A 27,906-nucleotide genomic window follows, 5' to 3' on the forward strand; every position below is an offset into this window, starting at 1 on the left:
CAGTGTAGAAGGGGGTTGTCATGTTGCGGCAACCTTATCAAGTGTGGTGGATGGAGACCTGTTGGAGAACACTAACCTGCAGCTTTATTTCTGTTATTTTGGTACCCATGCTGTGTGAGCTGCAGACCATTTCTTTACTCACTGTATTATAGACAAGTCCTGCTTCAGCACATTCTTCAACTATGAAGACATGCATGAGATCACCCAGCATTTTGCTGTTTGTCATGTGGATGCCCCAGGGCAGCAGGTGGGAGCACCACCATTTCCCACTGGGTAAGTGCACACAATATGCAGAGTGTATTTGAGGTAAGTGGGCAGAAGGTGCTGGTTGGAAGGTTACACATCATTTTAGCCCTTAGTATGAGCTGTGCGGATTGGGCTTCTTGCTTTTAATGTACCATATTTCCATCTGGTTCAGGTACCAGTACCCTACAATGGATGAGCTGGCGGAGATGTTGTCTGCAGTCTTAATCCACCTAAGGTAAATTCTTAATTGATCAAGTGAAGCCAAAATTTGAAATGGGAAGAATGGAAACATAGTTTTGAAATAAACTATAATCCTTTTTATAGATTTGGAGCATAACGTTTTGTGTTTTTATTTTTTTTATTTTACTGATGACCTATCCTCTGGATAGCTTATCAGTATTTGATCAGTGGGGGTCTGACACCCCGGACCGGTGCAAAACACTTGTTATAGAAGGCAGCGGCACTCCGGTGAGTTCTCACAGCTTTTATGTGACGTCACATTCATCAGTTACATGGCCTAGGAGCAGCTTGGTCCCGTTAAAGTGAATGGGGCTGAGCTACAATACCAAGCACCGCTGTCCAATGGACAATGCGGAGCTCAGGTGAGGAGGCTGTGGCTCTCACCGGAGCACCACAGGCTCCTCAAACAGATGATCAGCGGGGCTCCTGGATATTGGGCACCCGCTGATCATGGGGTCATCAGTATAAAAATGTCGGAAAACCCCATTAGTTTATGCTTTCCATGAAGATATCCTACCCGTTAATGAGCAATTCCACAGAACCTACGTAACTTTTTACCATTCAAATTCTTCTAGCCTGAAAACTGTAATCGGAATTGGAGTTGGAGCTGGTGCCTATGTCTTGTCAAAGTTTGCCGTGAGTACACTTAACCGTAAAATGCTCACCTCTATGGTGGTGTTTAAAATGGCACTGCTAAGGCTACTTTCGCACTACCATTAATATTTTCTGGTATTGAGATCTATCATAGGGTCTCAATACCGGGGGGAAAAACGCTTCTGTTTTGTCCCCATTCATTTTTCAATGGGGACAAAACATAACTGAATGCTCCAAAATGCATTCCGTTCTCATACCGGAGAGCAAACTGCAGCATGCTGCGGTTTGCTTTCCGTCCGGAGATGCGGAGCAAGACAGATCCGTCATGACCCACAATGCAAGTCAATGGGGACGGATCTGTTTTCTCTAACACAATCTGACAATAGAAAAAGGATCCGTCCCCCATTGACTTTCAGTGGAGTTCATGACTGATCCGTCTTGGGTATGTTAAAGATAATACAACCGGATCTGTTCATAACTGATTCAGACGGTTGTATTATCAGTAACAAAAGCTTTTGCTGAACCCTGCCGGATCCAGCAAAAACGCTAATGTGAAAGTAGCCTAAGAAGTTTCTGACCTGCAAAGGGATACAGTGCTCTGTAGAGCCCCTTCATTCCAGAAATAGGTAAAGATCTGAGAGGAGCTTCATCAGTGTAATCGTCTCACTTCTACCACCAACTTTTTTTTGCCTGAGCAAAATTTTACAGCTGGCATACAGATTTTTTTTCCTCCTAAACTAAGGGCCCATTTGCACAGGAATTTTATTGTGGACCCCTATGCTTAAATTCCACTGAAAACCGGCGGTTGTGTCCTCTCTGCCTCCCATACATCTCGATGGGAGACTGCGCTCAGCGGCGGCTTATAAGCCAACCCCAAAAGTGATATGTCCATTCTGGGCATGGCAGCGGCTTTAAGTTGCCACTTCGCAGTCCTCTGCGCTGCCTTCTTTTGAAATAAACGAGCAGCAGAAGAGAGGCAGGTTTTCGGCAAAATTCTGTTGTGGCTAAATCCGCCATGCGAATGGGCCTTAAGGATTCATCTAGATGGGACAGTTATGCTGCAGATTTGCATGTTGCAAATCTACAGGCTTGCAAAATGCTTTGTAACAAATCTAGTCCACACGCTAACCGAAAACTCAGCGTAAATTGACCTGTGGTGCATATTTTAAATCCACAGCATGTCAGTTTATGCTGCACACGTCACCTTTTGCAATGCATCTGTCCCATGTGGCCTTACTGTGTAACAGGGATGCTCAACCTGTGGCCCTCCAACTGTTGCAAAACTAGAACTCCCACCATGCTCCTAATGGATGTAGGTTGTTCAAGCATGCTGGGAGTTGTAGTTTTGCAACAGCTGGAGGGCCGTAGGTTGGACATCTGTGCTGTCCAACCGAACCTCCTAAAGCCTCTGCTACAAAGCACCTATGCTACGGATGTTGTAAGGTTTCTTAGTCAACAGTAAAACCCAGTGGGCACATGTGGGGGGTATATGGCAGTATGGAAAATCACAATACATTAGTAAGTGCCTCCATATTAACTTTCTCTACGTGATAAATAGCATTTGCTAAAGTGAGACAGACCCTTTAAGGTTTGCAAGTCTTGATTACAGATATGCTATCTGCTTTGTGTATACAGCTCCTATGCAGGCTTATACAGGACACACACTTTTTACAGACGTTCTAATAATGGCTTGATACATTTACTGTTCATTCCTGGTTCCACAGCTGGATCACCCAGACCTAGTGGAAGGTCTTATTCTAATAAACATTGACCCCTGCGCAAAAGGATGGATTGATTGGGCAGCCACCAAGGTAAGACTACGACCTAAATATTATTCCCTGTGTGTTCTGTATAAAGGTCTATTTGACCAACCTCCTATGTGTTTTTTTTTTTTTTTTTTTTTTGTTTTTTGTTTTTTTTTTAACCAAAAGCCATGTGAAAGGCTAAGACCTTTCCATGTAGTTTTACATGTAGTCACTCGTAAGCAGACACACAAAGGGAGGCTTCTAAGGGCCGTGTGGAGGGGAGCAGTTTACTAGACATGGGAAACTGAACTGCTTAGTGATCACTAACAGCGCTCCAGATAGCGACCAAAATGGTAGCCAATGCGCCTTAAAATTTGCAGAGGCGAAAATACTTTTTTTTTTTTTTTTTTTTTTTTTTGGCCTTGTCTGTTTTTCCTGTCCCCCTAAGAAAGAGTTAATAAACGTTAATCAGTAATTTAGGTGTACCCCAAAATGGTGCCATTAAAAGCTACAACTTGCCCTGCAAAAAACAAGCCCCCATACGGCTACATAGGTGGGAAAAATAAAGTTGTACTTGATGGAAGGCGACAGTGGAGGGGAAAAAATGCTTGGTCACTAAGGGGTTATTTGGCTTTGGGCTTACGTCAGTAAACATATTGTATTGGGACTGATATTGCAGATCTGACAGGAAGAGAATAATTCTGTTCTTTTCTAGCTCTCTGGCTGGACGACAAACATAGTGGACACTGTGCTGGCTCACCTCTTTGGCTATGTAAGTCGTGGCTCTGATATGTATTTTGTGTTGCTACTCTCATGTACAAATCCTTTCACTCTTTTCAGTTCACTTGTGAGGGTGGAAATGTATCGCAGCAGTCCCACCGTGCAGCTTGTACAAGTGAAGCACATTGAAACCATGCTTTACCTGTGTAACCCACGCAGGGGAAAATCGTATGTCAAAACTGCAGTAAGGCCTCATGCACACATGTTTTGGTCCGCATCCGAGCCGCGTTTTTTTGCGGAGGGAATGCAGACCCATTCACTTCAATGGGGCTGCAAAAGATGCGGACAGTACCTCTATTCTGCAGCCCCGCAAAAATATATATATATATATTCTTGTCCGTATTATGGACAAGGATGGGACTGGTCTATTGAGGGCCAGACCTTCCGTTCTGCAAATGTGGAGTGCACATGGCCGGTAAAAACACTGTTAGGCATCATGCACACGGTCGTAAACTGAGGATTTTGCTGAGCAGCATGTCTAAATCTAAAGTCTAGCAGCAGATCTAAGTGGTTCCTTTCTGATAATATGCTCCTGTATATCAGACACATTTCAGAGGCCACTTGGTTCTCTGATGCATTAATGAGTGATCTGCCTCATCATTAAAGGGGCATTCTCATGGCATATCCAAAACATGGCTACTTCTCCATTCATTCTCTGTATGGATGCACTTATATTCAGGACATATCTGTGTCGCTTGCAGAAATGCCCATCACAACTGACTAGAAAGTGTCAAACTGATTAAAACATGATTGGCAATTGTTCTCTGCCAGTATATGGTCAGTTACTTATTTTGGCTGGACATCCTCCGTTTTCTCTTGTAAGTTTTTGTTTTAATTTTGTTTTTTTAGGAAGAATATCAGTCAAATTTGGACCTGGTTCAGACCTATAGATTACACATCGCTCAAGATATCAATCAAGATAATCTTCAGCTCTTTGTGAATTCGTATAACAGGTGAATTACATCCATGCAATTGCGTACTGTGCTGAAAAAGCGCAAGGACCCGGCTAACACCCCTACAGACATGGTGTACCCCTATGTTTACACAAAAAAGCAGAAAACGAGGCATTCTTATTCTTGGGCTACTTTCACACTAGCGTTTTTTTTGCGGATCCGTCATGGATCTGCAAAAACGCTTCTGTTACAAAAGTACAACCGCATGCATCCGTCATGAACGGATCCGGTTGTATTATGTCTTCTATAGTCATGACTGATCTGTCTTGAACACCATTGAAAGTCAATGGGGACGGATCCGTTTTCTCTCACAATCTGGCACAACAGGCGGACAGCAAAATGCTGCAGGCAGAGTTTTGGTGTCTGCCTCCAGAGCAGAATGGTGACTGAACGGAGGCAAACTGATGTGTTCTGAGCGGCTCCTTTTCCATTCAGCATCCATTAGGGCAAAACTGATTGCTTTTGAGAGCCCTGAACGGATCTGACAAATGGTATGCCAAAACGCAAGTGTGAATGTAGCCTTAGGTGTTGTCCAGCTGATTAAACATTGTTATTTTTTTTTAAATTGGTCAGCGCAGTGTGAATTTAAGTCACTATCAATCGATTCAGTTCTGCTCCTGTTCTGACGCATCCGGGTCTCTGCTCCCTTCGAACATGCTCCAAGCCAATTACTGACCACAGCGATGACCTGCCACAAACAGTGGTTAGCTTTGTGTTGACAAGAAGCAGAAACTGGCATGGGGCTGTGAATGTCAAAACAGGAGTAGCAGGGGATCGCAAAGATTAGTGACTTATTTTATAATAGTTATATATATATATATATATATATATATATATATATATATATATATATATATATAATTATTTTTTTTTTTTTTTATTAAATTGATTGGACAACACCCTTAAGGACATGCACCATACATGTATGGCGGATGTTTTTACTTTAAAGATGGCACAGGCTCAGCTGCTGAGTGGTGCTGTAGCTGGTTGGTGCCTGCTGTTTTACACCGCAGACACCTGAAAGCAATGTCCATGATTAGTCTTTGATCGGTATTATTGCCAAACTCCTCAGATCCCGTATTTAATTGTGACCATGGCATCTGAGCAGTGAAGCCCTGGGAGTGCCACGCTCCAGGGGCCCAGGCGACTCCCACAGTACCGAGATCAAGGGAGTTGTTTGGTTGCTATGGCAGCCTCTGGTCTTCTGAAGGCCAGAAGTTAAATCATTCAGGCCTTCTGAAGTTAAATCACTGCAGTCTATGGGGGATATATACAGTACAGACCAAAAGTTTGGACACACCTTCTCATTCAAAGAGTTTTCTTTATTTTCATGACTATGAAGGCATCAAAACTATGAATTAACACATGTGGAATTATATACATAACAAACAAGTGTGAAACAACTGAAAATATGTCATATTCTAGGTTCTTCAAAGTAGCCACCTTTTGCTTTGCACACTCTTGGCATTCTCTTGATGAGCTTCAAGAGGTAGTCCCCTGAAATGGTTTTCACTTCACAGGTGTGCCCTGTCAGGTTTAATAAGTGGGATTTCTTGCCTTATAAATGGGGTTGGGACCATCAGTTGCGTTGAGGAGAAGTCAGGTGGATACACAGCTGATAGTCCTACTGAATAGACTGTTAGCTGCTTTTTTTTCTTGCCATAATACCAATTCTAACAGTCTATTCAGTAGGACTATCAGCTGTGTATCCACCTGACTTCTCCTCAATGCAACTGATGGTCCCAACCCCATTTATAAGGCAAGAAATCCCACTTATTAAACCTGACAGGGCACACCTGTGAAGTGAAAACCATTTCAGGGGACTACCTCTTGAAGCTCATCAAGAGAATGCCAAGAGTGTGCAAAGCAGTAATCAAAGCAAAAGGTGGCTACTTTGAAGAACCTAGAATATGCCATATTTTCAGTTGTTTCACACTTGTTTGTTATATATATAATTCCACATGTGTTAATTCATAGTTTGATGCCTTCATAGTCATGAAAATAAAGAAAACTCTTTGAATGAGAAGGTGTGTCCAAACTTTTGGTCTGTACTGTGTGTGTATCTATATCAGCTGTTTGAAGAGAATGAGCGTTACCTTCTCGCCGTAGCAATTGCAGTGGTGAGCAGGTGTAATTAAAACTATGGCATCCCTGTTCTATGGGACAGCTGTCTGTTCAAGTGAATACTACAGAACCACTACAGTTGCTGCGGTGAGCAGGTAAACAGCAGAGAAGGCAGCGCTTGCATGACAGCTGCCTTCCCTTCAAACAGCTGATTGATGGGGGTGCCGGGAGTCTGACACCAGCCGATCTGATATTTAGTAACCCATCATTGAAGATGGGTCACCAATAGTGTTTAGCAAACTTGTGTTTTAAGTTTGGCGTCTAAGGTTCGGGTTATCGAAGAATCGCCTTATGGATTCCGATGCCACGGACCATAACGGAATTTAGAATCCATAACGCGATTCTTCGATAACCCGAACGTTAGACACCGAACTTAAAACACAAGTTCGCTCAATACTAGTCCCCAATAGTAAAAAGCAGACAATCCCTTTTTAATGTGTTTTTAAATATAAAAAAATTAACTTGCCCCTAGTTTTCCGTAATAAAAGTAAAGATTCTAGATACCTGTATCCCAAACTGTGCAAACTTTAAAATATAAATGTATTTGTCCCGTATGGTGAACTGGTTGTGTTTTTTTTTTTTTTTTTTTTTTTTTTTGTTGCTTCGTATTCCAAAATGTCATACACTCTCCAAAATGGTATCAATAAGAACTAGATATCGCTATACAAAAAATTAGTCCTCCTGCAACTCTGTAGACTTAAATATAAAAAAGTTATAGGGGTTAAGCAATTAGCATTTATCATGGAGAGAAAGTTAATACAAGGCACTTACTAATGTATTATAGTTGCCCATATTGCTTCCTTTGCTGGCTAGATTCATTTTTCCCTCACATTATACACTGCTCGTATTCAGGGGTTGCGACCACCCTGTAATCCAGCAGCAGTGGCCGTGCTTGTACAGTATAGGGAAAAAGTGCCGACCTCTTTGGTGGCTGGGACTGATGGAAAAATGAATCCAGCCATTAAAGGATGCAATATGGACAATCACAATACATTAGTAAGTGCCTTGTATTAACTTTCTCTACATGATAAATGCTATTTGCTGAAGTCAGACAACCCCTTTAAATCACAAGGAAGACTATATAAATATTATATTGTTATAATTGTACAAACCCAGAGAATGGAGGTCAGGTTTACTGCATAGGGAACGCTGTACAAATAAAACCCATAAAACTTTGGCTGAATTTAGTTTTTTTTCTCCAGCTTTCTACTATATTTTATGCAATATAAATGGTGCCAATAGAAATTACAACTTGTCCCGCAAAAAGTAAGCCCCCATACGGCTGTGTGAATGGAAAAATAAACTCATGGCTTCTGTGAGGCAGGGAGTTATAAACAAAACTAACAGTCAATTGGTCCTTAAGGGGTTAAATTTAAATGGCAAAGCAGTCTAGGAAGTCATATTAGACTCATCCTGAGAGTCGTGTGCTCAGTGTTATGTTTTCATGCAAATCTGAGATTCTCTATATATCAGCCTGTTACTAATTGCAGATATCTTTGATTTATTCCTGCACCAGCCGCAAAGATCTGGAAATAGAAAGACCACTACTTGCTTCCAATAATTCTGAAGGCACGCTCAGGTCAGTGGGTCGGCTGTATCTGTTAAGAACGGATCTGGTTGTATTATATCGAAAATTAAGAAACTAGATTCAGCACTAAAAACATTAAGTCAATGGGCGCCAGATGCATTTTATTTATTTTTTTGTTTTTTGGTGTCTGAAAAAAACTGATCTGGCACCATTGACTTGCATGTTTTTTTTTGTGCCGGCTTCTTCAGTTTTCCATGCTGTGCACACAGAAATGCTGCTTGTAATACTGTACAGCTGTATTATATAGTATGGTGCACATGGAATTCTATAGGCTGATATTGTATCTCTGATTTTATACAATGGCAGTGGGTTTTGTCCTCAAGGATTTCACACAATGGGCCTTGTGAGGTATTTTCTTCTGGTGGTATGGCCTATATGGTATTTTGTAAGGCAGTGTATTCTCCCATAGAACGACACATGCAGTGCCTATAGGTCCTGTATAAAATAAATGAAACTCCCTTAACTGCCTTTTAAATGTCCTGCCGCTCTGGGCCTGCAATGATGAGGTCTTGTCAATTTTTTGCATGCTTATTTGATCACTGAAGCCATTGGTTGGCTGCAGTGGTCATGTTAATGTTGGACAAGATGCCATCATTGCAGGCCCAGGAAGGACTAGCGCGAAGGAGCTGAAGTGTTGGGACGTTTTAAACCCCTTTTAAGTCTCCAGGATTTTGTGTTCTAGGTGCCCTGCCTTGTTGGTGGTTGGAGATAGCTCTCCTGCAGTCGATGCTGTAGTAAGTACTTAAGGTTTTTTTATTACAATTACTGTGCCAAGACACAATTCTGTGTTGTATGTAACGAATGAGGAATGAACTTGTATTTGTTTTATAATGGCTGGCATGTAAATGATGAGTGTAGGAACTCTGCAAGTAGGCTGGGATTACATGTTCTGGCTGCCACATGCACAAAAACGCTCCAATCCTAAAAAAAAGCCGTGGACGCGCAGGCGGGTATTAAATCTCATAAAAATTTGAAATGTGCAGAGTTCATACATGTCATTTACTTAGCACGCGCTCCAGAGCTGAAGAGGCCAAATCTCCAGGATCCAGATGCCGCTAAACATTGGAATCATAAAGTCAACAAATGGCCCAGCTGCATGTGAACACATCCAAAGCTGAAGCTTCTGCGACTGAAAACCAGTTCCGTTCATTTGAATGGGCGTTGCAGAAATCTATGTGCTTGTCGTGAAAACAACCCCATTGTAGAGGTTATCCCATGATTACCGTATATACTAGAGTATAAGACGAGTTTTTTGGCACATATTTTTGTGCTCAAAAAGCCCCCTCGTCTTATACTAGAGTCTAGTCTAGCTCCGGTAATACAGGCAGTGCGGGGGGTGGTGCTCACTCACTGACGTCACGCGCCTGCGCCGCCTCGTGGGAGCAGGCGCGTGACGTCAGTAAGTGAGCGCCGCCCCCCGCACTGCCTGCTATTACCGGAGCTAAGACAAAGTACCGGTAAGATATCCCATATCCAAATAATCAGAGTAAAGAGCTCAGCAATGAGCGATGACTGTTGATTAAAGTTAAAGTAGTTACTGATTACGGTAGTTTATAAATATACTGCTGTGAGCGTCGGGGAGGGGGATCTGTGGATGGCACTGTAGGGGATCTGTGGATGGCAGTGCCATCCCCAGATCCCTCTACAGTGCCATCCACAGATCCCCCCCCCTCCCCTAAACAGTGCCATCATGGCACTGTTTAGGGGAGGGGGGGATCTGTGGATGGCACTGTTTAGGGGGGATCTGTGGATGACACTGTTTAGGGGGGAGATCTGTGGATGGCTCCCTGTATTTAATGCAGAGTGTGTGTGTATATAATGCACAAACTCTGCATTAAATACAGGGAGTCAGAGTCAGACTCCCATCAATTTGAGTCACCCTCTTGCAGATGTGTGTATATAATGTAGAGTGTGTGCATTATATACACATACACTCTGCATTATAGCTGCATTTCCCACCCTAGTCTTATACTCGAGTCAATAATTTTTCCCTTTTTTTGGGGTAAAATTAGGGGCCTCGGCTTATACTCGGGTCGGCTTATACTCGAGTATATACGGTACTTTAAAAAATAAAATCGGACATCATATAGTACATGACCATCTTTCTAACCAAGCTAGTACCAGCCCTGTACCTTACATGGACCAAGATATCTCACCGTTCATTGATCTGATTGCTCTGCTAGGTTCTCTTCAAGCTGGCAGCCTAAGGGTGTGTGTCCTTTCTCAGGGGACATGTCCTTTCTGCTCTCCCGATCAGTTTAGGGGGTAACTAGTATGCCGAATAATATGAAAATAACATTTAATAGCGGCACAGCCACCAGTGCAGGAATGTCACTATCTTCCACGAGTGAAGGTTTTTTTGGGTGCAGGAATGATTAGATGTGTAATTGCTCATTATCTAATGTAGCAGACCACCGCTGATTGTTAAGAATGGGGATGACCAGCATGAAGTATAAAGCTCCTGGGGAAGGTTGAGATGACAGTAACGGGTAGGGGTCTTTCATTTTCCCTCACTTACTGACACACAACCAGGGAGTCACTTTTCAAGCTGCTGCCTGACTCCATACTGGTAGTACGTGACAGCGAAGATTCTGGACTGTAATATATTTCTAAGCTGCACGGCTATATATTCTAGTCACGTCATAACTTTATAAACCCTTGCAGAATAATGTGTTTCCCTCGCAGTAAAATTTTTTTTTTTTTTTTTTTATGTACCTGATAACATTAAAGGGAGTCTCATCTAAACTGACCATTATAGAACACTAACACCATGATCTGCATTATACTCCCCGTATTGGAATGCTACTTACTGTATTGCTGTCCGTCGCTTATTTTCGCAAAAAAAAAACACGTATTCAATATGTTAATTGGGTTCTGAAGGTGCCCAGGGGCAGCGTTCAATTGGCCGATGCCCAGGCCCCTCGTCGCTCTTCATATGAAACCCCCCCCCCCTTCACCCTCTGGCCCACCCTAGGTTCTTCAGAAATCCAACACCGTTCACAAGATTTGCTGTGCCTGTGCACTTCATTCCCATTCCGGCACATGCGCATTGAATGCTCTTGTGCCTCTGCCCATAATAGAGAATGAAGTGCGCAGGTGCGGCGAATCTTATGAACAGCGCTGGATTTCTGAAGAACCTAGGGTGGGCCAGCAACGAGGGGCCTGTGCAGCGGCCGATTGAACGCCGCCCCTGGGCACCTTCAGAACCTAATTAACATATTGAATAAGTGGTGTGTTTTTTTTTTTGTTTTTTTTTTAAATAAGCAACGGACAGCTATATAGTAAGTAGCATTCCAATATGGGGACTATAATACAGATCATGGTGTTAGTTTTCTATAATGGTCAGTTTAGGTGAAAGACACCCTTTTTAAGGCCTCTTTCACACTACCGTTTTTTGCGTTCCGTATACGGTCCATATTCGGAACCATTAATTTCAATGGTTCCGCAAAAAAAACTGAATGTACTCCGTATGCATTCCATTTCCGTATTTCCATTTTTCCGTTCTGTTGAAAGATGGAACATGTCCTATTATTGCCCGCAAATCACGTTCCGTGGCTCCATTCAAGTCAATGGGTCCGCAAAAAAAGATCACATACGGAAATGCATCAGTTTTTGCGGAACCATCTATTGAAAATGTTATGCCCAGCCCAATGTTTTCTATGTAATTACTGTAAACTGTATGCCATACGGAAAAACGAAACAAACAAAAAAACGGAACAAAGGATCCGTGAAAAACGGACCGCAAAACACAAATAGCCATACGGTCGTGTATAAGAGGCCTAAAGCAACTAATGTGCAGAACTCTTTCCAGTACACAGGAATTCTCTGTAGCTCTAAGGTATTCTTAGTTGGATCTGCTGAAAGTCTAACGTTGGTAGCTTACCATAGGGGCAGGATTGTTAGCAAATCCTACAAAAATGTTTAAAATTTTGTAAAATCTGCTTTAGATATATAAAAGTTTAGCTGATCTCCTTTCCATTGCAGGTTGAATGCAACTCCAGATTAGATCCAACAAGAACAACACTACTGAAGGTGAGTTTTACCTTTCTTCACAAGCTTTAGAAAGTGCAATGTATTGTACAGTGCTGCAGTAAGCAAACGTACATCTGGCAGAAGCCATCTAAGATAAATGATATCGCTAAACACTTGCTGGAGGTCAGGGTGATATACCGGGCACCCCTTCTTTCCCCCACCTCCCATGGTAAATCTCCCCTTATACACTGCATGGATAGGGGGAGCTCATTCAATGACAACAAGCAGGAGACAGATGGGATCATTTCTCAAACACTGCTGTGGTATGTGTATATATATATGTGTGTGTGTGTGTGTGTGTGTGTGTGTGTATATATATATAGAGATAGATATAGATCAGACCAAAAGTTTGGACACCTTCTCATTCAAAGAGTTTTCTTTATTTTCATGACTATGAAAATTGTAGATTCACACTGAAGGCATCAAAACTATGAATTAACACATGTGGAATTATATACATAACAAACAAGTGTGAATTCATAGTTTTGATGCCTTCATAGTCATGAAAATAAAGAAAACTCTTTGAATGAGAAGGTGTGTCCAAACTTTTGGTCTGTACTGTATATTCTATACTGCTCTGTGTGTGGTACTCATTGGGGTATTCTCATGGTTTACCACGGATATAAACTACTCTATAGCCCTGCAGTGGCGCACATGCTCTAGAATGTAGAAAAGTATACCGTCAAGCGTTGTGTGTTGCAGTGGCCCACTATATAGGGAAGTGCAGTCTGCAATGCTTTACTATAAAGTAAAAAAGAACACACTGTACTACCCCAACATAAGCTGAAAGCACATTCTTTTGGCCTCCGTTGGTTAAATAGGAGCCTTGAAATAGGTGGTTGGAGCTTTCCCAGTGCGTATGTTGAATGTATTCATCTGAACATAATGGAAACGGGGTACTGGTGTTAGACCTCCCCCGATCTGATATTAATGACCTATCCTAAGGATCAGCTGTTTAAGGAGGCAGTGGCGCTCCCCTGTGGACATACATTTTATAGCAGCTGTGCTTGGCATTGCAGCTGTCCCATTCACTTCAATGGAACTGAGCTGCGCCTAGGCCACATGACTGCTGAACTTGACATCACTGGCCTAGAGGAAGCTGCGACAGCACCGTGGCCTCCTCCAACAGCTAATCGATGGAGGTCCCCGTGTCTGACCACCCCGCCTGAGCCCCTGTGCAGGTCTAGAAAGCCAGTCTAGGCTTACACCATCTATAGGATTAGTACATCTGGGCCATTGTGTTTAAAATGCTGCATAGAAATCATTAGAGCGTGCATTGAAAGTCTGTGCAGAGATGTCCAGTCTTTCACTTTGTCATGTTTTATTGCTTACACTATTATTCATGGACTAACTTTGAACAAAATGATGCCATTGCTGCCTTCTCACTACATACGATTTACTGATTCCTTGTCTTCTAGATGGCAGACTGTGGAGGGTTGCCCCAAGCTGTGCAGGTTGGTGGTGGTTCTTATCAGTTTATTTCAGACCAGACCCTGATGAGATGAGCAGTCATGTATGAGCTCATTCTTACTGCTAGTTACATAGTTGCAGCTCTTTAAGCTGAATGTGTAGTAATCTGTACTAATCACTACAGACATAGTATTGCGTCTGACAACTGAATACTTTTATTTATCCCGCCATTTTTTTATTTTTTTTTATTACGTAGCCTGGAAAGCTGGCAGAGGCGCTGAAATATTTTGTTCAAGGAATGGGATACAGTAAGTGACCACTTTATTTTTTATTTTTTTATAATTGTTCTTTTTAAGTTGGGCACCAACCAATTTAGATGAAACCTCTGCAGTCAGGGGTGTCAGTGGGACCTTTACAGAATTGAAAGTTCTTAAATGGTCACTAACTTTTCACTAAACTTTTGATATGTCAGATACACATTGAGTTTTTTTATTTATGGCGGTCTGAGTGCGGAGACCCTCGCAATCCCTAGAACAAGGGGAGAGAAGTGCATGCTCTCTCCTCTCTGCACAAGACAGGCTCCATACAAATCTTTGGCCCATTCTCTCTGACTTCAATGGGGAATGCAGCTAAAATCCGCTTTAAAGAAGTAACCTGCCACTTCTGAGGCATTTTTTTGCAAATCAGTTGCTGAAGAAGAAACAAAAAAAAGCTATTATGTGCGAGTGGTGGAAGCTGTTGGTGTTTTAGCCATGTGAACATACCCTGTTTTTGGAGCATGGTGTCTGGTTAGTAAATGGTAAATTTAATAACCAGGGTGAAGTTTATGAACGATAAACTGGTCATGTAATCAGCTCCTGGTATTGGAGGGGTCAATAAATGTAAGCATCAGACGTATAGGCTTATGTATTTAGTGTTGAGCGAAGCGAGCTTTAGATCGTAGATCCCAAGTCGCGTCGGTCAAAACTTTGTTTGAAATGCTGTACGGAGATCCATCCCTGTACAGCACTAAAATGTATGGGCTCCCGCGATACTCCGGTGAATAACTTCAAACTTCGATTTTTAAACCTGCTAACCATTTTAAAACTTCATTTCGAAGTCAGCTTTGGTACCGAGGTAACAACTGGTACTGAAACAGACTTCGGAATGAAGTTTTAAAATGTTTTTCAAGTTTAAAAATTGATGGCCGAAGTTATTCACCAAAGTCTCGCCAGAGCCCCTACATTTGAATGCTGTACGGAGATGGATCATTCAGCACATCATTCAAACGAAGTTTTGACTGAAACAATTTTGGATCTATAATGGTCCCATGTTCATATGTCCCCGCAGTGGTGAGAAAAATTATGTTTTTAATGTGTTAATGAGCAGCGGGGGCGTTACTATTACACCTAGAGGCTCTGCTCTCTCTGCAATTGCTGCTCCCCCTCTGCTTTGACAGATCCAGGCAGTGTAAACATCATAACGCCTGGCCCTGTTGGTTAGTGGAGAGGGCGCAGCAGTTGCAGAGAGAGCAGAGTCTGTAGGTGTAATAGTAATGCCCCCGTTGCTCCTAGAGGCTCATTTGCATATATTAAAATTTTTCTCAGCAATGCGGGCACATATGAACATGGGACCAACACAGATGCCTTCAGCTGCTAAGCGCACATGTAACAGGTCAGCCAGTGTCATAGGTACAAATCTGCTGACAGATGCCCTTTAAAATGACTTGTAAATGAATCCCTAAGATGCACGTGACTACATACAGAATTGCAGAATCAGTTATAGGTTAATCTCTGTATAATGAAGTAGATACAGATTTATCATTTACATGTTAGTTTTTCCAGATATCTGTGCTGTCATTCAATGAATTTATACTGTTGACTTCCATGGACAACAATCTGTCCGGGTCTTGTGATCGCACAGGTCCATGGCTTCATACAGTATAGTATCCGTGGAAGCAGTCGGTCATTCTGATTGACTGCAAGCAGAGATCTTGAAAGCCCAAGGAGTTTCTTTTATATAGAAAGCATTTTACAGAATTGTATAATTTCATAAACAGAATGACCTCTTACTTGCTTGAACTGTACATTATACAATATTCTGGCTTTTGAATACATAGCAATGAGTAATCCGTGTGTACTCCTAACTGTATCCTGTGTGTGCCCTCTCTTGTTATGTGTCCCCACAGTTCCGCACGTTCAGCTCAGTCACTTGAGCAGTGAATCAGGTATCTGTAGCGCAGCCAGAAGCTGCTCCTTCTTAGTGGAAGTTGTATATAGCTGTGTGTATATATGTAACCGCATTGTACTTTGGCATGTGGGTGTTTGACAGTTACTGCATGATGCATGGCAACATTTTCAATCTGTACATTGAGTCGGTTAAAGGGGTTCCCAGTTTTCTATAACTTAAAGGGTTGCAGCCAAATATATGCTGCTTTCTTCAAAAAAAGTGCCATTGTGGTATTGCATTGTTCACCACAATGAAGCTGAGCTGAAATGCCAGACACAAGCCCATCACGTGTGGATAGAAGCAGTCATGTTTTTCTAATGCCGGGAGACCAAGCTTTAGCCCCTTTTTTACCCAAACAACGGTCGTGTGCATGAGGCCTAAGCCCTGCCAAAAGGCAAGGAGTAATAGGATGCACTGACAGTTGTAATATACTGCAGAAAAAAAAAATAGAAAAACTTGGAATTTATTTTTTACGGTGTTCACAGTGCATGATATACAACACCATTTACCAGTGATACCAATTAGTTATTTTATTATGTTTTATATATTTATTATATATTTGATGCATAGCTTTTTTAGCTATTTGGGGCTTTTTCATAGTAAAAAAAAAAAGCTGTTTACGTAAACTTAATAAAATAACTAATTGGTAAATGGTGTTGTATATCATGCACTGTGAACACCGTAAAAAATAAATGTTATATATATAATCACATTTTTTATTTTTTTTCTCTCATCTGAAAATGATAGTCAAGTGTAGCTCACTTTGTGAAAAACAGGCTCTCACTCAACTCCATTGACTTGCCAAATGTTATATAGGTCCTACCTCGGCTCTTCACAAGAACAGGACCCCGCAGTCAATAGAGATCAGTGTTTCAGCAAAAAAAGCCCTTTATATATTTGTCAATGCAAAACTCCAACCCAAGGTTAGGGTGAAAATAGGAAGTGTGGCCACCAAAACTGGCTGCAGTGGGAAGAGGTAAAAATGAGGTGACATGCTTGGCACATATCAAAGTTTATACAAGAGTTGGGGATCCCTTTTAACGTGACCTCTCCGGCTCGGTGTGGTGCTCATGCTCTGAATGTACCCACAGCATCCAGTCAGTCCTGTTCATTGAGTCATACATGGTAAGTGTCTGTTGGATGACTTGCAGTAGTTCTCCTTTATTGTTTTGTATTCAGAAATATCCTGATTTCCTTTTCAGTGCCGACGTCCGGTATGACCAGGCTTGTACGGTCTCGCACCCACTCTGCCTCAAGCAGTGGCTCAACTGAGGTGCCCCGAAGCCGCTCCCAGACCAGCAACGCCACGGTAGACGCCACGCCAGGCTCTGCAATGACAAACGATCACAAAGAGGCTTCTCAGACAATAGAGTTATCTTGCTAGATCTGGTCATCCACCTGTCTGCTGTACTATGGACCCATGCAGACCTACAACCTGAGCGGCTCCGGAAATATCCTTCCTATTCCTTCCCATGAAACCGTGCATGAACAGTTCTGTACCTTATCAGATTAGTCTTTCTTTCCAGTAAAACTAACCGCAGTGATCCCATCCCTTGTATCATTCCTGGAGTTTTGTTGTGGTTGGACTGTTCTGTGACGCACACTGAATCTCACGTGTTGGTTTTATAGCCAACATGGGTTCACGTGTTTTTTTTTTTCATCTCTACACCTGATGTTAACACACCTGATGTTTTTTTGTTTTTGTTTTTTTTAACAAGGAGAAAAAAAATGTATTGGTGTGGTTCTTTCTAGATTGCCTGTGGTGTAATGACCGCTAATGCACTGTAGAACTTTCTTCATACTGCTCTATGGTTTTAGGAACAGACACTGCCAATATATCTAAGCTAATCTGAGCCTTCACAAGAGACAAAGGGATCGTCTAATGCTTTTAACCTCAAACATAGAACAAAGCGGAAGCATTCTGCAAAACGACACAGCTTCTTGCCGTTTTCACCATTTTCTCATTGTTCAAGCTGCCGTTCTGCTTTTGTATTATATATGTTTGCCTTTGTCATTTCAGTGAATAAATATACAATAATTTATGAATGTCCCCTTACAACGCAGAAACGAGCAGATAATATGGATACTTTCCATTCAAGAGTTTACCTGAGATAAAAAATGGGGTGCAGTAGGCTACACAGCCAGTGGGTGGTGGTGGGGGGAGCAAAAGCATATTGACATTTTGTCTAATCTCAGGCAACCCCTTTTTAAAGAGCTCTCCTGGCGTAAATTGTATTCCCCACCTTTTCTTAGAAATCTGTGTTGTGCTATTGCTCTGGTATTCCTCCTGGAAATGTATAAATAGTTACCTTTTTCCCTTGTCAATAGGGAGTGTCCCTTTAATGTCTAATGCCGACCATACACGTCAGACAGCTGTCAAATATTTGGCCTACAGTTCTCTCTCCTGGCTCCCCCATACACATACATGCATGCATGTTTTCTGGACATGGGAAGGGGGGGAGAGACAATTCCAGACAATAATCTGCTTAGTCCAGTCCTAATCTCCCCCAACATCTGCCTTTGGCCTCATGCATACGACCGTTGTTCTGGTCCGCATCCGAGCCGCAGTTTTTGCGGCTTGGATGCGGACCCATTCACCTCAATGGGGCCGCAAAAGATGTGGACAGCACTCAGTGTGCTGTCCGCATCCGTTGCTCCGTTCCGTGGCCCCGCAAAAAAAAAAAAAAATTAAATATGTCCTATTGTCCGTTTTGCAGACAAGAATAGGCATTTCTACAATGGGCCGTCTGTTCCGTTCTGCAAATTGCATAAGGCCTACGGGCGGCTTCCGTTTTTTTGCCGAACGCAAAAAACAGAACGGTTGTGTGGATGAGGTTTTTGGGGTAGAGTCGGGGGACCCCATACACTTTAGATGTATGTGGCCAACTTTACACTGTCAGCACTGAAGGGCAGTGACTCTGTGTAGACGCATACCCCACTGACAATGGGATAGAAACACAGTTGTCATTTGTTTATAGGTGGAATAGGACTTGCTTTGGTGTAGGAAATCCACAATGCGTTACATGCAGATTTGGCTGTGAATTTCACAGTATGCATTTCAAAGAAGGAAATTTGCTGCAGAAATCTGTTAAATCTGCACTATGGGTCTAGTCCTGCGCAGATTCTGCTGTGTGTGGATAAGACTTTTTAAAATCCCATCAATTTTCTACCGTAATAAATAGCTGACTTTTCTGCACACAATTCCCTGTGTGGCCATACACTTTAAGAAACTGCACAACGGAGTTCTAAAAAAAAATTAAAATAAATGCTTATACCGTAAATGCAGAATTATTTAATGGGAAGGAGAGTATTTATGAGAACGGGCATGTTGCGAGGTGAAATTAATAAAGTATATTATAAAATAAAAAGGATCCATCCTGGTACAAACCAATTTAACTTATGCCAGAGCTCAGGAGCTCAAAGGGTAAAGTCTGGAGCAGGGATCAGCAACCTTCGGCATTCCAGCTGCTGTGAAACTACATCTCCCATCATGCACATGTACTTGGCTGTTTTTGTAACTCCCACAGAAGTAAAAGGAGGATTCTGGGATTTGTAGTTAGAGAACAGCTGGAGTGCCGGAGGTTGCTGATTCCTGGTCTGGAGATTTCTGATCTCTGGATCTTCTCCTGCTTTAGAGCTGCTTCACGCGCTGCAGACTTTGTTGCAAAATTTCCTGCGACTGAAAATTGGTTCTATTCACCTGAAATCCATGTGTTGCTGCCCCATTCAAATGAATGGAACTGATTTGAAGTTGCAGAAAATTCTGCAACAAAACCCACAGCGTGTGAAGGCATTCTTATTTGCAAGCGATTGGTATCAAAGGAGGTCTTTGCATACTAGCCCAGTTGGTATATTCATTCCAGGAAACATTCTCCATATGGGAGCTGTATTTCCAGTTATGGACACTTCCCATCTATGGTGGATTCACAGCATCCTAATGATTTATGATGTGATTTCCTTCCTGATCAGAAGTCTACTAAACGGTCGTTACAAAAGGCCGTGACCACAATTCAGTAGACTCGTGGTCAGGAAGCAGTTCACCACATAAATCATTATGATGCTGTGAATCTACTACAGATGAGCAGTGTCCATAATGGGAAATACAGCTCCCACATGGAGCGTGTTTCCTGGAGAGAACATGCTTCTCTGAAACTAGCCTAAGGCCTCGTTCACATTTCCGTGTCCATTTTACGTCTGTGCAAAAATCTGTCAGTGTTTCATCTGTGAAGGAGCTGTACTTGGTCCATGTGTCCGTCTCTGCATTCCGTGTGTAATCTGTATCCCACGGACAGTGCTCAGCTGAAACTGAATTTCCAGAGCATCTCTACCAGTGGTCAGTGAAACACTGGCACAAGACAGGTGGCATCTGTGTTGTCAGTGGCTTTTCATGGACCCGTAAACTTCAATGGGCATGTTTGGTCCGCTTGAGAGGCCAAAGTAGTACGTGTCGGATTTTTGCACTGACCCACATTCGGTGCTAAAATGCCTCCCCCACTGCCCGCGCCCCTCACTGGTTCTACCTACCTTACTTCCTGGCTCCCACGTTGCTTCTTATACCGGCACGGCTGCATCTTCCTGTCGTGGATGAAAACATCCAGTGACGGGGGGAGCAGCCAATAGCAGGGTGTGACTGGGACGAGCTTCCTAGCATTGTGGGTGACGCTAGGGAAGCTCGTCCCTGTCGCAGCCTTCTATTGGCTGCTTCCCCCTCCTTACCGGATGTTTTCTTCCGCACGACTGGGAGATACAGCGGCGGCCGTTTGGGTGTCAGAAGAGACGCGGGGGCAAGGTAAGTAGAATCGGTGTGAGCGGCCTGGACAGTAGGGGAGGCATTTTAGGGGTTGGTTAACCCCTTTAAAAGTCAATGGGTACATGTGCTGTCCGTCATTCACTGAAGTGTGAACGAGGCCCAAGGTGAACACTTTGCAGGGCTGGTGGAAGACCAGAGATCAGCATCTCTACCCCACATCCTTTACCAGGGGCATATAATAATAAATGGCATTGTTTTGCCTTGATGGATCCTTGGTAATTGCAGTGTTTACTAAGAAAGCAATATAATGATATAGGTTGGCCTTAAATCTCTGATGAGGGTAACAATATATGGGCTAAATAGGTTTGGCATCCAGTTAGATTGATTCACATAGTGGAAATGAACAGTCACTTATACCAAAAATACTAGTGATTTTCTAGTGACGTGCTGTCAGTACTGGGTTTGTAGAAGTCACAGCGACTAATTTCTGATCCACATCTTGCCAGGTCAGCTACTGTAGAATATATAGTCCTTTATGTAGTCCTTTTTTATATCTGTTTTTGTTTGTAGCTTAGATCTGTGCCCCCTATCAGCACCTCTCCTGGATTACAGATGGACATGACTGTTTTGTGCCTAGTCACCTTTTTAGCCAGCAGTAGTAATAGACCAGTAAGACTTAAAGGGATTGTTACTACTTTCTATCTTAATAGCAAGCCTATATTATATATTTTTTCCTGTAGTTGGACAAGAATGTAGACTCGTGTATAACTGTTATAATAGTTTTCTGCTGTTTAAATAAAAGCGTTGTCCTTCTAATAGACTATGTTCTTACTAATAAAGAAAACTGCAATGTGTCCAGTGTAAGTGTCCTTTCCTGTAAGTACCTGTATATGGGCGCTCCACAGCTATTCTAGGCGTTGAGGATCATGGTTGATCCAGTGCGAGTATTGCAGGTTCTTGCCACTAGTCTTAACCCACGGAGGTCTGTGTACAATTTGTTTAGCGTGCCTGTTGCATTTGTTTGCTACTATGCAATTGAAGTGTCTTTTGCAATTGTAATCCATGAAATGCTAATGGAGACGATACAAGTGGCTCATGCACACTACCTTATTTTCTTTCCGTGTCTGTTCCCTTTTTTTGGCGGACCATATGCGGAACCAGTCATTTCAGTGGGTCCGCAAAAAAAAAAAAAAAACTGAATTTACTCTGTGCGTTCAGTTTCCGTATGTCCGTTCTCCAAAAAAATAGAACATGTCTTATTATTGTCTGCATTACAGACAAGGATAGGACTGTTTTTTATTAGGGGTCAGCTGTTCTGTTCTGCAAAATACGGAATGCACACGGATGTCATCTATTTTTTGTGGACCGCAAAATACATATGGTCATGTGCATGAGCCCTAAGACTGGTTTCACACAAGCAAGTTCAATGTGTTGAACTCACAGCGTGTATCTGCAAGAACTCCCATCCTGACCTACGTAGCACTAATACTGTAGGATCGCATAGCATTTTATAGATTTATAATGCTATGTAACCCTTGGGCCCCTTTCACATGATCGGGTTTTCCTGCGCGGGTGCAAAGGCTTTCCTTTGGGGAGGAGAGTGTGCCTGGACATTTCTTTTAACCCCGGTCAAACAGGTCAATATATGAAATGAGCAATAGTCGGTAATAAATGCATTTTAAAAATCCCTGATAATTAAATGTTAAAATTTTGTGTGCTCAAATATGAGCTTAAAATCATTACAAAAAAAGTTCAATATATAAAAATCACCCCCTTTCTGTATAATAAAAAATAAATAAATGCCTAAATAAAAAATAAACATGGGTATCGCAGTGACTGCAAATGCCTGCACTATTAAAATATAGCGAATGGCATAACGGAAAAAGAATCAAAATGGCTAATTTGCCTTTTTTTTTTTTTCCCATTTGCTTCACTTGTCCAAAAAACGTAATAAAATGTGATCAAAAAGTCATGCACTCTCCAAAATGGTATCAATGAAAACTACAGATTGTCCTGCAAAACATGATCCCCCACACAGCTCACTAGATATAACTATTAAAAAAAATAAAAAAAAGTTATGGGGTTCAGAATATGGTGATTTTTTTTTTTTTTTTTTTTTTTCCAAAGTTTAAGTTTATTTTTACACTATTCAGACATAAAAAAAAAAAACACAATACATATGGGGTATCGTTGTAATGACTCACAGAATGAAGGGCATGGGTCAGTCTTGCTGCAAACGGAATGCCATGGGAACAAAACCTGTAAAAAGGCGGATGCAACAAAAAATAAAGGGGAGGGATAAGTAATAAAATGTGTCAAAGGATTAGACCACACAAGCCGCAAATGATAGAGGGAGTACCCACCTGAAGCACACTAACTTCACTGCCAGATGCACCACTGCAGGTAATGTCTGGAAGCAGCGCCTCTGGCTCCCAAGATGGGAAAACAACCAGTGCAGTTCATCCAGGATTAAGATCAAAGGGAGGCTATAAACCAAAAGCTGGATTAGGCTACTTTTACACTAGCGTTCGGGGCTCCGCTTGTGAGCTCCGTTTGAAGGGGCTCACAAGCGGCCCCGAACGCATCCGTACTGCCCCAATGCATTCTGAGTGGACGCGGATCCGCTCAGAATGCATCAGTCTGCCAGCGTTCAGCCTCCGCACGGCCAGGCGGACACCCGAACGCTGCAAGCAGCGTTCGGGTGTCCGCCTGGCCGTGCGGAGGCAAACGGATCCGTCCAGACTTACAATGTAAGTCAATGGGGACGGATCCCTTTGAAGATGACACAATATGGCTCAATTTTCAAACGGATCCTTCCCCATTGACTTTCAATGTAAAGTCTGGACGGATCCGTCTGAACTACTTTCACACTTAGAATTTTTTTCTAAACTATAATGCAGATGGATCCGTTCTGAACGGATCCAAACGTCTGCACAGACTGATCCGCTCCTATAATGCAGACACCAGACGGATCTTCTCTGAACGCTAGTGTGAAAGTAGCTTAAAAGATATTGCAATGGAGCTGTGTATTCACTCTACTAGGGAGGGGAAGCCACATAACCTGTGTCCCTCCCACACCAGCGTTGCTTGTAGATGGAGTCCCACCGGTGGCTGATGGATACAGGAAACGCACACACTTTTCCACTGGTGGATCAACATTTTAATTACTTGGAGCGTAGCTCTCCTCTTTGTCAGGCGTACAAACAATAAGCAACAGTTAGGGCTCATGCACACAAACGTATTTTCTTTCCGTCTCTGTTCTGTTTGTTTTTTGCAGACCGTATGCGGAACCATTCATTTCAATGGGTCTGCAAAAAAACCGGAAGTTACTCCGTGTCCGTACTGCAAAATAATAGAACATGTCCTATTATTGTCCGCATCACAGACAAGGATAGTACTGTTCTATAAAGGGCCAGCTGTTCTGTTCCACAAAATACGGAATGCACACCGTCATCTGTATTTTTTGCGGACCGCAAAATACATACGGTTGTGTGCATGAGCCCTTAACATGACACTAGGAGACACTTAGGGTCCATTCACACATCCGTAATTTGTGGACCCATTCACTTTCAAGGAGGCTGATACGGATCCGCATCTGTTTTTTGGGGGATCTGCAATTCCGTTCCTGAAAAAAATAGTACATGTCCTATTCTTGTCCGCAATTGCAGACCAGAAAAGGCATTTTCTATTATAGTGTCTGTGATGTGCGGTCCGTAAATTGCGGATCGCACATTGCAGGTGTCCGTGTTTTGGAGATCCGCAAAACACTTATGGACGTGTTAATGGACCCTTAAAGGGGTTATCTAGGAAAAGAAACTTATGAAATCCTCAGGATAGGTCATCTGTATCAGATCTGCAGGAGTGCAACAGCTGGGACCTCCACCGATCACCTGTTAGAAGAGGCCTGAGCACCGCAGCCTCTTTCCAGGCCAGTGACATCACTGTAAAAAACCTACAACCACCTCATATTATCCAAATTGTCCCCAGATCAAAAAACAGCACAAATCCTAACCAAAATAAAGATCAATGGAACTATAACTATAAAATATGTAAATCTTTATTAATCCAAATATATAATTATATACAATTGTAAGGAGAAACAGTCACGATGGAAAATGATCCAGAATAATAAAGATTACATATTTTATAGTTATAGTCCCTTTTATCTTTCTTTTGGTTAGTGACATCACTGTACGTCAGTCACATGGCCTGGTTGCAGCTCAGTCACATTGAAGTGACTGGCCGACCTGCAATACCAAGCACTGCCATTATACGATGTATGGCGCTGTCCTTGAAAAGCTGCCGGGAGCCTGCATCACTCAACAGAGCCCGGGAATTGCAGCGGCTCCCTGAAACAGCTGATCGGCAGGGATGCTGGGACTTAGACCCCCCGCTGATGTGATAATGATGACCTATCCCGAGGATGTCATTATTATCTTTTTCAGGATAGTCCCTTTAAGTAGTTTTGAAAAAAATTAAAGGTGGAATATGAATGGGCAACTAAGCCAGTTTTCCTTAAAGGGGTTATCCCATCTTAGACAATGGGGGCATATCGCTAGGATATGTCCCCATTGTCTGATAGGTGCTGGACCCACTGCTGGGACTCACACCTACAAGGAGAATGGAGCAGAGAAAGTGGAGGAGGGAGCACTGCGCATGCGCAGCTGCCCTCCATTCATTTCTATGGAGCCGCCGAAAATAGCCAAGCGCTGGCTCGGCTATTTCCCTCGACCCCAAAGAAATTAATGGGAGCAGTGGCCACGCGTGTGCGGTGCGCTCCTATTCACTTCAATAGGAGAGGCGGGGAGCTGCGTCCGGTGGGGACGGACCCCCTGGCTCCGTTCTCCTTGTAGGTGCGGGTCCCAGCGCACCTATCAGACAATGGGGGCATATCCTAGCGATATGCCCCCTTTGTCTAAGATGGGATAACCCCTTTAACACCAGTTTTGATAACTCTTCCTCCTTAGTTTTTTCTATGCTGAAAAAAATTACCCTATGTGGAATCTGCTTTAAAACATTTTTATCCTATCCATTCAATGTGAACTTTGGATGAGGATTCAGCGCAGAATCTGCATCAAGAATTAACGTCAATGCATTTTTCAACCCTATGGTTTTTAGACAGCTAGCCAAAGAAAAATGTAAGAGTCCGTGCCAAAACTCAACTCCGCTTTTGACATAATTCTGTCAGTACGAATCAGTACAGATGATGTCTGGCAGAGACACACAGTATTCTAAATCATTAGGAGATCAAAGGAGCTGTGTTCACTATGGCTGGTTTCACACGGGCGTTGCGGGAAAATGTGCGGGTGCGTTGCGGGAACACCCGCGATTTTTCCGCGTGAGTGCAAAACATTGTAATGCGTTTTGCACGCGCGTGAGAAAAATCGCGCATGTTTGGTACCCAAACCCGAACTTCTTCACAGAAGTTCGGGCTTGGGATCGGTGTTCTGTAGATTGTATTATTTTCACTTATAACATGGTTATAAGGGAAAATAATAGCATTCTGAATACAGAATGCAAAGTAAAACAGCGCTGGAGGGGTTAATTTTTTTTTTTACAATTATTTAACTCACCTTAGTCCACTTGATCGCGGCCCGGCATCTACTTCTGTCTCCTCTGTTGAACAGGACCTGTGGTGAGCATTAAATACAGTTACAGGATCTTTGATGACGTCACTCCGGTCATCACATGATCCATCACCATGGTAAAAGATCATGTGACGTACCATGTGATGACTGGAGTGACGTCATTAAAGGTCCTGTAACTGTATTTAATGCTCACCACAGGTCATATTCAACAAAGGAGACAGAAGGAGATGCCGGGCTACGCGATCAAGTGGACTAAGGTGAGTTAAATTTATTTAATTTTTTTAACCCCTCCAGCCCTATTTTACTTTGTATTCAGAATGCTATTATTTTCCCTTATAACCATGTTATAAGGGAAAATAATAATGATCGGGTCTCCATCCCGATCGTCTCCTAGCAACCGTGCGTGAAAGTACGTCACATGATCTTTTACCATGGTGATGGATCATGTGATGACCGGAGTGACGTCATCAAAGGTCCTTTACCCAGGTCCTAAAGAAAGAATACAGAAGGAGATGCCGGCTGCGCAATCAAGTGGACTAAGGTGAGTAAAAAAAATGTTTATTTTTTTTTTTAACCCCTCCAGCGCTATTTTACTTTGCATTCTGTATTCAGAATGCTATTATTTTCCCTTATAACCATGTTATAAGGGAAAATAATACAATCTACAGAACACCGATCCCAAGCCCGAACTTCTGTGTAGAAGTTCGGGTTTGGGTACCAAACATGCTGATTTTTCTCACGCGCGTGCAAAACGCATTACAGTGTTTTGTACTCGCGCGACAAAATCGCGCATGTTCCCGCGACGCACCCGCACATTTTCCCGCAATGCCCGTGTGGAAGAGGCCTTAGAATTCACTCTCCCTCATGGAGTGTGTTTCACGCTTTGGGAGAGATTACTGCGTACAGTTTATATAGTTAATATAGTATGCATTAAAGGCCCCTTTACACAGGCAAACTTTGCAGGCAGTTATCAGGAATTAACCATTCATTCCTGACAACTGCCTGCTCCTCAGGGGAGGTGAAAGCTGTATTTACATGCAGCAATTATCTCCTTTGTGTTGAGATTGCTAATAACCATTTGCTCATTCATCAGTCTTCATGGTCTCCTGCATCTTCACACAGTGCAGTTATCTGAAAGGAGAGTTTCCAGGATGATTGTCCCAACTGTCTGTCCATGTAAACCGGCCTTCAGTGCCCCCTAGTGGACGTTGTTGGCAGCCACATTTGTATCATTCAGTTGTTTCCATGCAGGAATATTTGTAGCTCTGTATCAAAAGTGACCTGTAGTCTGCTGCATTTCCATTTTACGTATGCTGCAGATTTCACCCACTGCAAAGTCTACATGTAAGAGATGCTGATTTTGCCACAGAATTGTAGCGGCTGTTGCGCTCCCATATGGCTGTACCCCAACTCTGATGCCTCTTGTTACTAGCTGGAGAGCGACACACTACAGATTATCTAAACCCTGAACAAATCTGGTGCTGAAACCTAGTCAGTTGAACCCCATAGCAATATTATGACGCCTGCACTACTAAGGCCAAGTTCACACTTCTTCAGTTATTTTGGTCAGTGATTTCCATAAGTTATTCTGAGCCAAAACCGGGTGTGGGTCAAAAGCACAGAACAAGTTCAGATCTTCCCCTTATAC

General features: G+C 42.6%; 1 protein-coding gene across 3 annotated transcripts in view; it reads left to right on the forward strand.

The window, feature by feature from the left end:
* The window catches only part of NDRG3 (NDRG family member 3), a 74,523-nt gene extending 56,563 nt beyond the window's left edge, over positions 1-17,960 (forward strand). For 2 of the 3 annotated variants that reach the window (XM_040435326.1, XM_040435327.1), the window contains exons 5-17: positions 153-273; positions 419-481; positions 1,062-1,122; positions 2,805-2,891; positions 3,541-3,597; positions 4,455-4,558; positions 8,199-8,261; positions 8,953-9,004; positions 12,255-12,302; positions 13,721-13,756; positions 13,969-14,020; positions 15,880-15,918; positions 17,123-17,960. In XM_040435326.1, the coding sequence (XP_040291260.1) occupies positions 153-273; positions 419-481; positions 1,062-1,122; positions 2,805-2,891; positions 3,541-3,597; positions 4,455-4,558; positions 8,199-8,261; positions 8,953-9,004; positions 12,255-12,302; positions 13,721-13,756; positions 13,969-14,020; positions 15,880-15,918; positions 17,123-17,304 (965 nt within the window). In that variant the 3' untranslated portion in view covers positions 17,305-17,960. The remainder of the gene's footprint in view (positions 1-152; positions 274-418; positions 482-1,061; positions 1,123-2,804; positions 2,892-3,540; positions 3,598-4,454; positions 4,559-8,198; positions 8,262-8,952; positions 9,005-12,254; positions 12,303-13,720; positions 13,757-13,968; positions 14,021-15,879; positions 15,919-17,122) is intronic. The other variant, XM_040435328.1, reaches the window with a different exon arrangement.
* The last annotated feature ends 9,946 nt before the right edge of the window (positions 17,961-27,906 follow it).

Source organism: Bufo bufo, chromosome 6, assembly GCF_905171765.1.
Source record: "Bufo bufo chromosome 6, aBufBuf1.1, whole genome shotgun sequence".
NCBI classification, from domain to species: Eukaryota; Metazoa; Chordata; class Amphibia; order Anura; family Bufonidae; genus Bufo; species Bufo bufo.